This window comes from Eublepharis macularius, chromosome 9 (genome assembly GCF_028583425.1).
Source record: "Eublepharis macularius isolate TG4126 chromosome 9, MPM_Emac_v1.0, whole genome shotgun sequence".
Taxonomy (NCBI): Eukaryota; Metazoa; Chordata; class Lepidosauria; order Squamata; family Eublepharidae; genus Eublepharis; species Eublepharis macularius.
Genome location: NC_072798.1, coordinates 13,454,687 through 13,470,434, shown reverse-complemented (window position 1 = coordinate 13,470,434; position 15,748 = coordinate 13,454,687). Strand labels below are relative to the sequence as shown.

General features: G+C 44.6%; 1 protein-coding gene across 1 annotated transcript in view; it reads right to left on the bottom strand.

Moving 5' to 3' along the window:
* Positions 1 to 10,796, bottom strand: part of ETNK1 (ethanolamine kinase 1) — a 49,930-nt gene extending 39,134 nt beyond the window's left edge. Inside the window, exon 1 of the mRNA XM_054989294.1 lies at positions 10,501 to 10,796. Within this exon, the coding sequence (XP_054845269.1) occupies positions 10,501 to 10,686 (186 nt within the window). The 5' untranslated portion in view covers positions 10,687 to 10,796. The remainder of the gene's footprint in view (positions 1 to 10,500) is intronic.
* Positions 10,797 to 15,748: the final 4,952 nt, after the last annotated feature.

Below are 15,748 nucleotides of genomic sequence, written 5' to 3'. Positions count from 1 at the left end.
TGTGTCCATTTATTCTTTTGCGTAGAGGTTGGCTGGTTTGTCCAATGTACAGAGCAGAAGGACATTGTTGGCACATGAGGGCATATATCAGATTGGAGGATGAGCAGCTGTAAGAGCCAGAGACAGTGTAGTTGATGCCATTGGGTCCTGTAATTGTATTCCCTGGGTAGATATAGGGGCAGAGCTGGCATCTGGGTCTGTTGCAGGGCCTGGTCCCTGTGCTGGTGACTCTGCTGGCCGATTCATGATTGTAAGTGAGAAGTCGTTTAAGATTGGGGGGCTGTCTGTAGGCAAGGAAAGGTCTTCCACCCAGGGCTTCTGAGAGAGGTATCATTTTCCAGGATGGGTTGTAGCTCACTGATGATACGTTGGATGGGTTTGAGCTGGGAGCTATAGGTGACAACCAGTGGTGTTCTGTTGTTAGTTCCTTTAGGTTTGTCCTGGAGCAGACTGTTTCTGGGTACTAGTCTGGCCCTGTTAATTTGTTTCTTCACTTCATTTGGTGGGTACTGTAGTCCCAAAAATGCTTGTTGTAAATCTCTTAAGTGTGAGTCTCGGTCGAGAGTATTGGAGCAGATACGGTTGTAACGTAAGGCTTGGCTGTAGACAATAGACCGAGTGGTATGTTTAGGGTGGAAGCTGGAGGCATGTAGATATGAGTATCGGTCTGTTGGTTTCCGGTATAAGGTGGTATTTATTCGTCCATTATGTAGTTGTACAGTGGTGTCCAGGAAGTGTACCTGTTGTGTAGAGTGGTCCAGGCTTAGGTTGATAGTAGGGTGAAAGTTATTGAAGTCCTGATGAAATCTCTCAAGGGCTTCCTTCCCATGGGTCCAAATGATGAAGATGTCATCCAGGAATCTTAAGTATAGTAGTGGTTCCAGTGGATGGGAGCTGAGGAAGCGTTGCTCTAAGTCCGCCATGAATATGTTAGCATATTGTGGTGCCATGCGTGTGCCCATGGCTGTGCCATTAACCTGTAGATATAAGTTGTCACCAAATTCGAAGTAATTGTGAGTGAGTACGAAGTGACAAAGTTCAGTGGCGAGGTTTGCTGTGGTTTTGTCCGGGATAATATTCCGTATGGCTTGCAATCCATCTGCATGTGGGATATTGGTGTACAAGGCCTCCACATCCATGGTTGCTAGGATGGTGTCATCTGGTAGGTTGTCAATGGATTGTATTTTCCTGAGGAAGTCAGTGGTGTCCCGTAAATAGCTGGGTGTGCTGGTGGCATAGGGCCTGAGGATAGAGTCCATGTATCCCGAGACTCCTACTGTGATGGTGCATTTTCCTGCAACAATTGGGCGTCCTGGGTTACCCGCTTTGTGGATTTTGGGTAGTAGGTAGAATCTTCCTGGTCGTGGTTCCTGGGGTGTGTCCGTATGGATGCATTCTTGTATGTCCTTCCTCTTGTTCTTTTCAATCGGTCCATCTTTGGGTCCAACACTCCATTCATATTCCCACAAATTATAATTTCTCCTTGAAAGTCTATCAATTTATCAAAAAAGTTACCATAGAATTTTTCTTTAGCAGTGTTTGGTGCATAGATTGTAACTAAAGTATTGGTTCTTCCTTCTGGAAGCTTGATTTTCAATAGTATATATCTTCCTTCTGGATCTTGCAGTTCCTCAATTATACTGAATTGTTGATTCTTTACGTAGACCGCCACTCCTCTCTTTTTCTCTTCCACTGATGATATATAGACTTTACCTAATTTTTTGTTCTCTAAAATATGTTCATGCTTCTTCTTGATATGAGTTTCTTGAAGACATATTAAATCCACTTTCTATTTTTTTTAACAAATTAAATATTTCGGATCATTTTGAGTGGGAGTTTAGGCCAGTGATATTCACTGATAGGATACTGAAATTTCCCATATCGTTAGTATCTTTGTCTCTTTGCAGCTGTTGAGCATCTAGAGTATTTTCCGTCACTAGTTCTTCAAATAACTGCTTAGCCTGATCAATAGTTGATATCAGCCTTCTTCCTTTTGGTAACAAAACTTAAAGAGCAAAGAGAATTTTCCAAAAATATCTGATTTCTTTTTTACATAGTAATTGCCTCAAGAAATCTAAATCTTTCCTCTTTTTCAGCAGGCTTTGTGGAAGATCTTGAAAAACTTGCAGTGGATAGGACTGTACCTGATCAACAGCTTCCTCCTCTTCAAGGAAAACGAACCTTTGTGGTAAGTCCAAGTGTTTCATTTTCCAGTAAAGGTATGGAACTGTAGATTTTCCATTATCAGTTGCTACAGAACTTATCTTGGGTTCAAATTTACACCAGTACATAATGTAATATGGTCTACATTAAGATTTAAGACAAATACAACAAAGTTTATTAGCCAGAGGCCATCACATTCTTGAAATCAATTCAAAATTACATGATTGCACATCAGCGAGACACAGCGATAAATACTTAATTCAGAGGACAAATGGGCTTGCATATGTTAATTGTTTGCAGGAGAGCTGATCTTGAATTCATAGAGTTTTCTCACCCACAGTCCATGTTAGTGCAAGCAGAATTTTCAGAGAAGGGACAACCCTCAGAATATGTTAAAAGAAATAAGGAATACATCATATTTTGTCAGCATTGTTAGTTATTCACATTCATAACATGGCATGTATTATGCAACAGCTACTTTGCAAGGTAGATTAAAATCTTCTGGTCATGTGCCATAATGTTTACCTAAGCTTAACTATATATGAGTGGTGGGAGGCATGGAGCAACTATACAATATGCCACATGAGACATGTGTGAGACATCTGCTTTGACATCCTTTGTAAGCCAAAGGTTGCATTGTTTAACTTGACCTGTTTGGCTTATGACTCATCTGAACACTCAGACATGGATTATGCTATTGCTATAGGAACATATTAGGAAAGAGTCCACTTCTCTGATCTCTCCTGCTGAAGGTGAAGCAAAAGAGATCTTTAGGCACTGAACAAGACTTTGAGATGAAACTAATAACTTTTTGCCCATTAAGCTATTCTACAAAGGCCAGCGCAGAACAAAAGTGAGAGAACCTGGTTTGTAATCCTGTTTCAAGTATTGTTGCTTGATGCATTTATGAAAATTCTAAGTCCATGTAGTATATACTCCAGCATTGTTACTTTTAATTTAAAGTAAAATACTGTAAAATGAGCTATGCTTTGTGTCATGAGATCTGAGCTGTTCAGATTTCACAAACTGCTTTTAATGACAACTGGCCAAGGGACAGTTTGATGATTACTATCAGTTATCCATGCTCTGATCACAGCTAGATCAGATTACTTCAACGAGTTGCTTTTGAAGACTGTATGGAAACTTCAAGTGATGCAGCTGCAAAGCTGCTAACTGGTACACAGTGGAGGAAATCTCATGTTTGCTTTAAAACAACTTCACCAGCACTCCGCAGCTCTGCACAGTTCAAAAGCTTGTAAAATTTTTGCCATCTAATAGGAAAATAAAAATTAAGGTAGAAAACAAATTGTCATAAATAAAATTAAGTGTTTAATTTTGACAGAGACACTCATACAGTCACAATAGGCAGGATTATCACCATATCTGGATATTAAGTTAAACTTCATAATACTGAATTTAAAGTGACGCTCTTCATAAAATTATTTGCCATGGAGGGGTGGAACAAGCTTTAACTAACAAGAAAAATTCTGAATATTCTAACAATTCTGATCAGGGACCTATCACCAGTATCTGCCCTGCAATTTGCACTGTCTGGAGCAAAACCATGAATTTTATTGCATGCATACCAATTGTTAAGAGTTGTAGCAAGAGAACACCTTCATGGCTCAAAAGAACAGAAGAAAGTAAACATGGTAGTAAGGTGAGATTAGTTCCAGATTGGGATGAATACCAAAAACTAAAATTAATGATAACCCAGTGACCGGGACTTAAAAGCCACTGCCAAAACTTCATGCAAATATGAACAAGATGAAGTAGCCAAGTGAAATTCCTAACTGCATGGTGTATCTCACATTCAGAAGGGGCTTAAAGTGTCAAAGTGCCTCAAATTCAAAGTTATCCCATGCCAACAGGAAAATGTTTTCAAATCCCCACTCTGCTGTGTAAGCTTTCTGGGTGACCTCAAGCCAGTCACATACTTTACCTACCTAACCTACCTCACCGGTTTACTGTTAGCATAAAATGGAGAAGAGGATAATGATGACAACTCTTTTGGGTCCCACCCTGTGGTACAAATGAAGTAAAAATAAACAAAATAATTATCCATATGACTTCTACACAGAGTCAACTTGCTATATGCTACATGTTTTGCTTCCATATTATTCAGCAAGTTCAGCCTGCAATCTGAGATTTGTATTCTTTCATACTGATGAAGAAATGTGTTACTACAGGTACAGTCTAGTCCTAGCATAATCTTGAGCATGTCTCAAATCCCTAACCTATTTCTCTGGGCTGTACTCAAGCCACATCTGTAACAACAGAGCCCATCGTAACTAATCACAAACAAGAGGGCGTTACTCAACAGCTGATCAGTAACAGTGCTTAAAGATGGTTTTTACACTAAGATTTTCTCCCGGTTAATAATGAGATACAAGTTACAATAGGTAAATATATTGCAAGTATTTCGGTGGAAGTGGTTAACATGTGAGTCAACTAACATCAAAAAGTGAATGAAGACCAAAAAATTAACTACATACTTTGGAACGTCATAGCTTACATTAACATCTTTGTGAAACTACAAACCTGTCTATCCAGTCAGATTTCATAGGATTTGCTTTCCGTTATTGAGTAAGTCTGCTCACAAGTCAGTAACTTCTTCGCTATTAGGTATTCAAAACAGCCATAGAGGCATTTAATCTACTACTGATCAGTATGTGTTATTTAGAAATATGACCTCTTTATCCACTCAAGTTCAAATTTTTACATTAGATCCAGAGGAGTTAGCTGTGTTAGTCTGTAGTTGCAAAATAGTAAAGAGTCCAGTAGCACCTTTAAGACTAACCAACTTTATGTAGCATAAGCTTTCGAGAACCACAGCTCTCTTGGAAAGAAGGCAATGGCTGTGGTTCAGGCTATGGCTGTGGTTCTCGAAAGATTATGCCACAATAAAGTTGGTTAGTCTTAAAGGTGCTACTGGACTCTTTACTATTTTTACATTAATCATCCTACTCTATTATGTATGGTTGTGCCAACCAAACCATATATGGTCTCTGGATGTGTTCCACTGTCAATTCAGTTTGAGCCACTTTTCTTGTCCAGCAGCAACTTTTACATCTAGGAGAAAGGCCAGTAAGGAGATAGCACTGATGGTTCCAAAGTTCAAAGAATCTCTGACTTCCTGACCAGAAGCAGTTAGCTGAAGTACCCTTTCAAAAGGCAGCAGCATTCATGCTCTTATGCAGTGCACACACAAATACAAGATAGATGTTACTTAGTACTTTCTCCTCAGCATGAGCAAACAGCAGTAATCCTACTCAAGAGGCAGCATGGACCACACACAAGCAAGTATTGTGATCTTGGAAATCACCAGTTCAAATATTCTCTCCGCCACAAATTCACTGAGCGGCCTTAGGCAAACCACTTGCTGACTCAGTACACCATCTGTTAAAAAAATTGGTGTATCTTATATGGCTGTTGTAAAGTTCACTGTGATAATGCAGCTGCATGACAAATCCCAAACATGAAGTTGCCATGACACTTTGAATTTTCATTTTAACACCTGGTATTTTCAGAAAAGAGATTATTGTAGTATCACTCAGCAATTTTCGATAGAAATACAAAGGGTTAGATCCAACCAGTTTTTTACTGCTGAAAAAGGAAGGGATTCCCTTTGATCACCAAAAAGGCTATGTTTGGGATCATGGGCATGACAGGGATTGAAAAATAAGAACAGGCGCTGGCCTAGATGGGGCAAAAAAGTTTACTGGATCTAAATCAAAGCTTGTTTATCATACTGCATCAGAACATGTTGTTGTATGACATAAAAACTAACGTGCATGAAGTTTTATTAATCTCTTGCTTACAAGTAAATTTAACTTCACACCATTCAGAGTTCATAGATGAATTCATTTCTTAACTTGTTTTCTATGCTCTAATATTTACTTTAATTGGTCTTTTTAAGGCAATGGAATTATGAGAATCTGAGAAGTTAAACTATGTTTAGAAGTTAGAGATGACCACAGTTACCACTATATTTATTTATACACACTAGAACACTTTTGTCATAGCTTTAATAAAGTTAAAAGAAACTGTGAAGAAGTTAGGATTGGCTTTGTGGGAGCAATATTTAGAAACTGGTCATTATAATACAAAGCCATGAAGGCGGAAAAATTACTCTGGCTCCTCAATTTTTACACTAGCTCCTACCACCCAAGCATATTTGTCAAAGCCTTTGATGACGTAAATGAAATTTTAAACAAAGCTTGTGATAAACAAATGCTAATTAGTATTAATGGAGTTCACTACATCTGTCCATCTCAAATTAAACATTCATTAGAAGAAAGGGGAATCAGGACTGCCTTATTAATGCCATTTTTTTATACTGCTTAACAGCACCAAATGGAAAATATCTATTTTAAGGCCAAGAATGACAATTTATTAGTATGGTAATTTTTTTTAGGACACTGAGTAGAATAAGTCAGTCAAAACAGATTTGGCTGAGTGACCAGTCATGCTAGGGATATTTGCATCTGGTGCATCTGGTGATTACAAAACTGAGTTAAATGTTGCTGTGAAAAATAGAGTTGAGAATCTGCCTTTTATTTCTCACCTCTACATACTGAGCTATAAGGTATCTTGATTTTAAGAGATTTGTCTTCAAAAAGCATTTTATTGAAAAAAAATTGATTTAAATTTTTAAAATTTTCTTAAATCATTGATTTTTGTCTTCTGAGACACAAAGCAACAGTAACTACTAAAAGATTTTTAAAGACAGTCTCAGGAGGGTAGTCATGTGGTTTGCAGTAGGTGAGCAAGGTTCAACTCCACTAGCAACTTATAGACTAGCAAGATTTTCCAGGGTATAAGCTTTAGAGTCAAGCTCCCTTTGACAGATTCTCTAACAATTTAAAGGCAATTGTGATGAATAGGTAGCGGGCCAATTCTTCTTTGGTGAAGCCAGTAATCATACAGATGGCCAATAGGAGAACCACTGCTATGCTGCTAAAGTTGCCGTAACTGCTGCACAGTAAGGGACAAACAGACCTTACTTTGGTTAACAAATGATACTATAATGAAATAAGAAGTGGCATTCTACATAATGAAATAAGTGGCATCCTAACAGTGGCACTCTTGGCTTCAGGAATAGTCTGACAATAGTAAAAAATAGGCCATTAACAATATCTGGCCAGACAACTGGGCATGATACCAACTCTAAACCTAGCAGATCAAACACTTAAATAGGTATAGGCCCCTTGAATACCAGCTGACATTCTCTAGAAATCTCAATAAGGCAAGAAGCTATTACCTACATTTGTGACTTTTTTCTTCTATTAACAACAACAACATTCGATTTAAACTCTTAACAAAATTAGAAGTTTTATTACCTTAGCAATAAATTCTAGCTTTTGGTTTCACATCCATTTTTACTTGGGAAAAGATCTATAGCTCTAGAGGTTCCTTAGAGGTATTTTAAATGGCTGCCAGATAACCTCAAAATACCCTGTAACCTGAAAGGTGAGAGACACATGATATTTCATCATGGCACAACCTAGAGAACCCTCTCAGCCATGGTTCAGAGGTTCTGAAAGGCACTGTGGGTTCATGCACTTCCTCTTCTGCTCTTCTACTATGATCTTCTATACTTCCTTTATCTAGTTTGCCATAACACTGGAACTGGACGACAATGGGTATAAGTAACCTCTAAATCATAGTTTAGGGGTCAGCACTAACCACAGTCTATAGCCTAACAGCAAAACAATTTTAAAAATTCTGAAAATGTCTCCATCTAGTACATGGTACGTATATTTTGTATGACATATTTAACATATCAGCTACATTCTGTGCAGAACTATCTTCTCTCCCCACCCACTAAAATAACACACAGACTAGCAATAAAACTCAAGATATAGCTAATTAGCATCTAAACTTTTCATTTCATCAGTGATCTACAGAATGAAACCTTATGACATCACATCTTTATCAGTACAATATATGATAATGTTTTTTAATCTAAAAACATGCATTTTGTGACAGGTGAATGGTGGAAGGATACCTGAAAACATATCCAAGGGAAAAGGCAAGGGAGCACAGAATAGTGTGTTTGCAACCTCTTTCAGACAGCTGGACTACAATTCAGCCTCATTCCCTATGGGTTGCTTCTTTACAGGAGCTCATTCTACAATCCCCTAGGGTGAAAGCAGCAAGTCACATCCGCACAGATACACTCTTCTTACAGAAGTAAAAAACCCCAAAAGGACAACATTATCAGTTGCACTGAGCTTTCTCTGAAGCAAGAGATTGAAAGGGTACTTTACTACCCTATGATTTTACTACTGTAACACTGAGATATATAAATTATTCCCCCGACACATTTTTGGGAAAGTACCTGGGCTCAACATAGGCTGCCACCTCCTACGCTGTTTGGATTAAAGCTAGACAGAATTTGTTGGGGCTTTTTTTTTCTTTTTTCCCCTTGAAGTAAAAGGGAAGTGCTTCATTTCCCAAAATTAAAGCCTGAAGGGGTGTGTACCTGAATGCACTGGAACATTTACTATGTGTGATCTTCCCCTGCACCTCCCATGCTAACACTAATTATTTTTTTAAAAAGGGGCACACAATACAAGCTAAGGTCTGACCATCTAGATCCCCTGGGACTGAGTCCAGCGGCATCTTAGAGACCAACAAGATATTCAGGGTATGAGCTTCTGAAAGTCAGAGCTCCTCTCCCTTATTTAGGTATCTGAAGAAAGAAGGTCTGACTCTTAAAAGGTCATACCCTGAAAATCTTGTTCATCTCTAAGGTGTCACAGGACTCAAATCCTGCTATTTCACTGAAGTCCAATACACCAAAAACTAATTTCCAGTGTCTGAGCTTTCAAGAGTGAAAGCTCCCTTCTTCAGATACATGTGAAATTGATTATAGTAACTCACACTGTGTAATCCACCTTAAGTCTCCATGAGAAAGGAGTACTATAAATAACATAAATAAATAAAGTTAGAAGTGGAAGCATGTAGGGTTTTATCCAGCCAGAAAGTGGGAGAGTTATTTAAAGAGAAGGTGTAAGATATAATAATACTCTAATTAGCTTGACAGAACTGGGGTGCAAAAAGCAGAAAATCAGCATTTGTAGTGAGAGAAGTTTCACGCGGGTAGCCACGTTGGTCGGTAGTAGAAGAGTGAGATTTGGGACCAGTAGCACCTTAAAGCCCAACTAGATTTTCAGGGTATGAGCTTTCGACAGTGTGACGAAGGGAGGTATCTGATGAAGGGAGCTGAGACTCTAAAAAAGCTCATATCCTGGAAATCAAGTTAGAATCATAGGTTTGGAAGGCACCTCCAGGGTCATCTAGTCCACCCCCCTGCACAATGTAGGAAATTCATAACTACCTAACCGCCCCCCCCCCCCGCCCAAAACCAGACTCCTGCTCCATGCCCAGATGACAAAACACTGTCAGGATCCCTAACCAAACTGGCCTGGGGGGAAACTGCTTCCTAACCCCAAAGTGGTGATCCATCGGCATGACCCTAGACATGTGAGAAGGGGCCTTGAGAACTAAGCACTAATGTAGCCCTTCCTACCCTCCCTCTCATGATCTGCCCAGGTTCACAGCGTCAGCACAGTTGGTCTTTAAGGTGCTCCTGGACCTGAATCTTACAATAAGAGAAAATCAAATGACTCTATTAAGTACAGGGGGAGGGGGAATCCATTGTTCCGAATTTGCAAATACAGCTAAGGCAATGGAGGGGGATCATAATTAAAAATAAAAGAAGAGGAAAGGCAGAAGAGAAAGCAGGCTGGTCTCTTCGAGACGGGAAATAAAGCAGCCAGCCAGCCAACCCACCGCGGGCCCCCCTCGCTGCATCTACGATGTCTGACGAAGGCTCCAATGGGCATCCCTTTTATCTGCATCAGCAGCAAAGAGAAAGGCGGGGAGGAGAACGGAGAGAGGGAGAGGTGGGCGATTCCCATACCTTTTCGCACCCCTCCCAGACACGCACTCACACACACACACACACACACACGCACGCACGCCCCACCTAGGTCTGCCAACCTCCAGGTGGGGGCTGGGGATCTCCCGGAATCAGGAGCGCGAGATCCGTTTCCCCTGGAGAAAATGGCTGCTTGGAAGGGTGGGCTCGAGGGCAGGCGCCTCCCAGCCCCCCCCCCAATCTCCTGGAATCCCCCAGGCTGGAGTTGGCAACCCCCAGAGGGCAGCAGGGAGATTTCCCTCTTCTGAGGCGGGGAGCGGGAGCGGGGAAGGCGCTCCCGCCTCGCCTCGCCACAATGGCTGCCGCCTCCCCCTCCCCACCCCGCCCCAGCCGCGGCCCCTCGCAGGCGCTAGGCCGCCGCCGCCGCTCGCTCCCCTCAGCCCCGCTACCTTCAGCGTCACGTCGTCCGCCTTCCAGTCAGGCCGCAGCCGGCTGAGCAGCGCCAAGGCGCCCCGGCGGTAGCCCGGCTCCCCGTCCCCGCCTCCGCCGCCGCCCGAGGGGTCCCGCTCGCTGACGACGATGCTCAGCTTGGGCACCTCGGGCGAGCCGGGCGGCACGTGGATGTAGTTGGCCATGAGGGGAGCGAAGGCAGGCGAGGAGGAGGGCGGCGGCGGCGGCGCGAGGACAGTCGCAACGGCAACGGCAGCAGCGGCGTCGTCGTCACGCGAGCGGGCGCAGCCGGCGACTGAACAGCGGGGAGGAGGGGAGGCGCCTGGAACAGCCGGCAGGGAGGGAGGGAGGGAGGAGGAGGGAGCTTCCGCCTCTCGCGCCGCCCCCCTCCTCGGACAGGGAGGCCCCGCCCCCTCCTCGCCCAACGAGATTCTTTCGGCGGGAGGCGCGCCTGTGAAGAGGGGGGCGGGGACTGTTAGAGTGACAGCGAAGGGGCGGAGCTTGTTAGAGTGGCAGGCAGAGGGGGAGCGCGGCTTTGCGGCTGACAGGGGGAGAGAAGGGGCGGGGTTTATTAGAGCGGCCGGCGGGTAAGGGGCGGGGCTTGATAGAGGGGCGGGGGCGGGGCTTCTTCCCTGAGCAGCCTTTGGACTGCCTGCCTGCCCTGTCCAAATGGTGTCTATATGTTTTTACTTTATTTTTCAATATTTATCTGTACATTTTAAATGTCAGTGGTTTTTTTAATGCCTTGATGTCTGCTGCCTTGTAGGAGGCGAGAGCCCCATTTGGGTGGGAAAGCAGGGCTTGCCAACCTCCAGGTGGTGATTGGAGAACTTCAGGAATTACAACTCATGTCTGCGGTTGACACAGATTAGTTTCCCTGGAGATGAGACGTATTGGGATAAATCATTTTAGGAGCTGCTGTAGCACAGATCAAATAGCAGGGATGCAAATCAGCTGCTCTGCTGGTTTGAATTCCAATACTGCCATGAGCTCAGCAGGTGGCCTTGGGTAAGCCATTTCTCCCTCCCTGCTCCACAGCTGTATTGTGGGGATGACAAGGACTCTGATTTTGTTCACCGTTCTGAGTGGGGCACGAATCTGTCAAGATTTCCCCGCTGAGGTCCCTTCCCTTCTAAGCCCTGTCCTTCCCAGGCTCCACCCTCAAGATCTCCAAGAATTTCACAACTCTTAAGTGGTAGACAAAATATTTTAGCTGAAGCCTGATTTCCGCATACAGGAGGAAAAGGTGGCAAAGCAGATTTGCATGGCTTCTGGCTGCAGGAGGAAAGAGGATCACGTATTGCAACACGCGGTTGGGATGTGAATCAGCGCTCTGCTGGTTCATATCCCACTACTGCCATGAGCTCAGCAGGTGGCCTTGAGTAAGTGGTTGGGCTGCAAATCAGCACTCTGCTGGTTCGAATCCCATTACTGCCATGAACTCAGCATGTGGCCTTGGAAAAGCCATTTCTCTCAGCACCAGCTGGATTGTGGAGATAATCATAACACTGACTTATTCATCACTCTGAGTGGGGGACTTATCTATCTAGAAGAGCGGTATATAAGCAGTAAGCCCACTGCTGGTATTATTATGAAACGGCGTTCTCCTGAGTCAGGCCATTGATCTACTGAAGTCTACTGTGCTGGCGGCGGTTCTCCCAGAATCTCTGGTAGAGAAAGGCTTTGTCCTAACACAAGCTACCCAATATCCTTTCATTGGAGATGCTGAGGATTATAATTTTATTTTATTTAAAACATTTATATGCTGCCACATCGAGCCCCAAGGCAGGGGACAACAAATATTAATGGAATTTAAAATATATAGACACACAAACCAGGGAGGAGGTCAATAAGAGTTTACTGGGAGGAATACCAAACAAAGCACAAAAGTCTTCGTTCCATGGCAGAAGATAATTACAGAGGGAAACAGGCGAATCTCCCTGGGGAGGGAGTTCCAAAGTGCCCGTAAGCCATATACACTCCCAGTCAGTATTCTGGGCACAGTATTCTGTATCATTTGCAGCTTCTGGACAGTCTTCACGGGTGGCCCAACACAAAGCGCACTGCAGTAATCTAATCTAGATGTTACCAGGGTATGTTCTTGACACTGTATGGAAATGCCTGCCCTTGTCCTTGCCACTGATTATACTAATCTCCTGCTATGTAATCCGCCTTGAGTGTCGGTGAGAAAGGCGGAATATAAATAAATAAATAAAATTGGGACCTTTGGCATGCATCACAGATGCTCTATCGCTAAGCCACAGGCACAGCTCTAGGTTAAAAACTATTTGCCAACTAAAAAACCAACACAGCGAGTCAAGAAGGGGAGATTTGAATTTTTTGTCCTCCATCTGTATCAGATCTTGCCAGGTAAATCCCCCAAGCACTTCAATGCATCACCTCGGATTATGAGTTAAAGACACTTTATTGATAAGATATACCAGTATCAAGACATTCAGACAGGAGCATTGGCAGAGTGATGCAGGGTGACAAAGCAAGGTTAATTATAGGGTGACGTTCCCGCCCCTGGGAAAGTAAGTCCATTAGGCTTTTGGCGCGAAGGGTCCAGGATTTCGGTGAGGAGGGCGAAGGGGGAGGATGAGCTCATCCTAGTCCTTTGGCAGGGCCAGATCGAGGGGGGCAGGGGGTAGTCTGCCCCCAGCGCCACCAGGGAGGAGGCGCCTGGAGCATCTGCCAGCTGCTGGGAGCGTGCAGGCAGCAGCGCAGGCAGCCTCGCAGCCCCCCGCGCTGCCTTTGGATGTCCCGCAGGACAGGGGGCGGCCAACTTCCCACGCGCCCCCTATCCTGCAGGGCAGGCAAAAGTCAGCATGGGGGGCTGCAAGGCCGCTTGCGCCATTTGCCTGCCCCGCAGGACAGGGGGTGGGCGGCCACCCACGGTCCTGTGGGGAGGCAAATGGCGTGGGCAGCTTCCCAGCCCCACATGCTGCCTCCACCGGCGCACCGCACAGGCAGCATGCTCCACCCTGCGTGATAATGTCACAGAAGTAATGTCATCATGCAGCGCTGTGCATGTGCGCAGAGGGTCGGACTAGGGTTGCCCTGGGCACCAGGAACCCTAGATCCGGCCCTGTCCTTAGGGAGGGCGATACGGCTCCAACTGGAACTTCAAGGCCATGTTCTCAAGATGGCCAGGGAATAGCAACCAGACACCTGCAAGATAAGCAGCTAACAGCCAAGCAAGCAAACATGTTCCCTTTGCATATTCTCAGAGTTTTAACATATTGTACACCAAGACAATCGTGGCAGATATACTGGGGTGTATCTGGCAATCTGCTTTTCTGCCTGTCCTGCAAAGGAGCATCCATAGCTGGAATCCAGCACCTACACCCCACAGTGAATTAGTGATGCATTCCATTCTACCACCGCATCCATTGGCAAAGCACAGCTCAGTTTAGTCCCAGCGTGTTTTAACATAGGAGTGCCATTTTAATGCCTGGCTTACACATGCAGAAAAAAATGAAGTGGTAGAGTGGGAAGCACCATTTCAGAGCATAGGTCTAGTTTTGAAAGGTCCTTTGCATTATATTAAAAAAACCCTCCCCTCATATAAAAGAGTAGCAGAGTAGGAGAAAGCTCTCTTCGGTTGCTGTTCTACTTTACAGCAAATACAAAATACTTTACAGTAAATACAAGAACGCGTTTCATCTGCATATGTGGTGGTGGGAATGTCTCGCCATTAGGATTTCCAATCTCCTGGAATTACACCTGATCTCAAGGCCACAGAGATTAGTAACCCCCGGAGAAAATGGGTGCCTCGGAAGGTGCACTCTATGGCATTATACCCAGATAAGGTCCCTCCCCAAACCCTGCCCTCTTCAGGAATTTTGCACTGTGACGTTGGCATCCCTGCTTGCCATTACAAAATACTGGGAGGCAAGGAAATATGTGGAATATTCGGTTTTAAGTTGGGCATGATTCTGTTACGGCATCTGCTTTGTTCTAACACAGAAGGGATGTCAAATGCACAGTGGCACCTTTTGAGACAGCTAATTTCTGCAGCTAGAACACACTGGAAATAAGAGTCTTTGCCAGAAGCAGAGCTATGTTTATGCAAGATTTGGTATTTCATGCTAATGGATAAAATCTCTGTGTTAAAGCAAAAAAAAGTCTAGCAAGACTCTCCCCTCTCCCTTAGAGGAGGGGATGGAGTTGTTCCTATTGGCAACAGAGGACAGGACTTGAAACAATGGGTTTACCCTGCAGAAGGGAAGGCGCTGGCTGGATGTTAGGAAAAACTTCTTCATGTTCAGAGTAATTCAACAGGGGAATCGTCTGCCTCGGGATTTGGTAGGTTCCCTTTCATCGCCGGTCTTCAAGAAGCAGCTGGAAAAATTCTTGTGGAGATTCTCTAGGCTGATCCTGCACTGGGCAGGAGGTTGGACTAGATGGTCTGTAAGGCCCCTTCCAACTCTAGGATTCTAGGATTCTAAGATCAACATACAAGCCCTTTTCTTTCATTACTGGTTACCTTTTATGGAGTACTAGTGATAAAGCCCATTGTTGGGGAAAAATACAACAGGCTCTAGAAAAGGGAGGGTGGGCAAGCGCGAATTGCCTCCTCCTCCTCTGTGACAGATCCCAGCCAGGTGAAGGGGATGGGTGGGAATTACTTCATGCTCTGCTCCTAATCCCAGCCAGTGAAGGGGGGGCGGGGAATTGCCTCCTGCTCTGTGCCTGATTCCAGCAGGGTGAAGGTGGAGGATAGGCACTGCTGCCTGCTCCATTCTTGATCTCGGCCGGGTGAAGAGGGGTTGGACATTACATCATGCTCCGTGCCTGATCCCAGCCAGGTGAAGGCAAGGGGGGGCAGGCATTGCTGCCTGCTGTACACCTGATCCCAGCCAGGTGAAGAAAGCGGGCATTGACGCCTGTTCAGCTCCTGATCACAGCTGGGTGAATGGGGGGGGGCAGGGATTGCCTGCTGCTCTGTGCCTCATTCTGTCCAGGTGAAGGAGGGCAGGCATTACTGTCTGCTCCACATATGATTCCAGCTGAGTGACGGGGAGGCAGGCATTGCTACCTGCTCTGTGCCTGATTCCAGCGGGTTGAAGAGGGAGTGGGCATTGCCACCTGCTTCTCTCCTGATCCAGGCTGGGTGCTTCGCACCTGCTTCGCACCTGATCCCAGTCAGGTGAAGGTGGAGGTTGGGGGGTGGGCATTGACACCTGCTCAGCTCCTGATTCCAGTTGGGTGAAGGTGGGAGGCGGGCAATGTCACCTGCTCCAC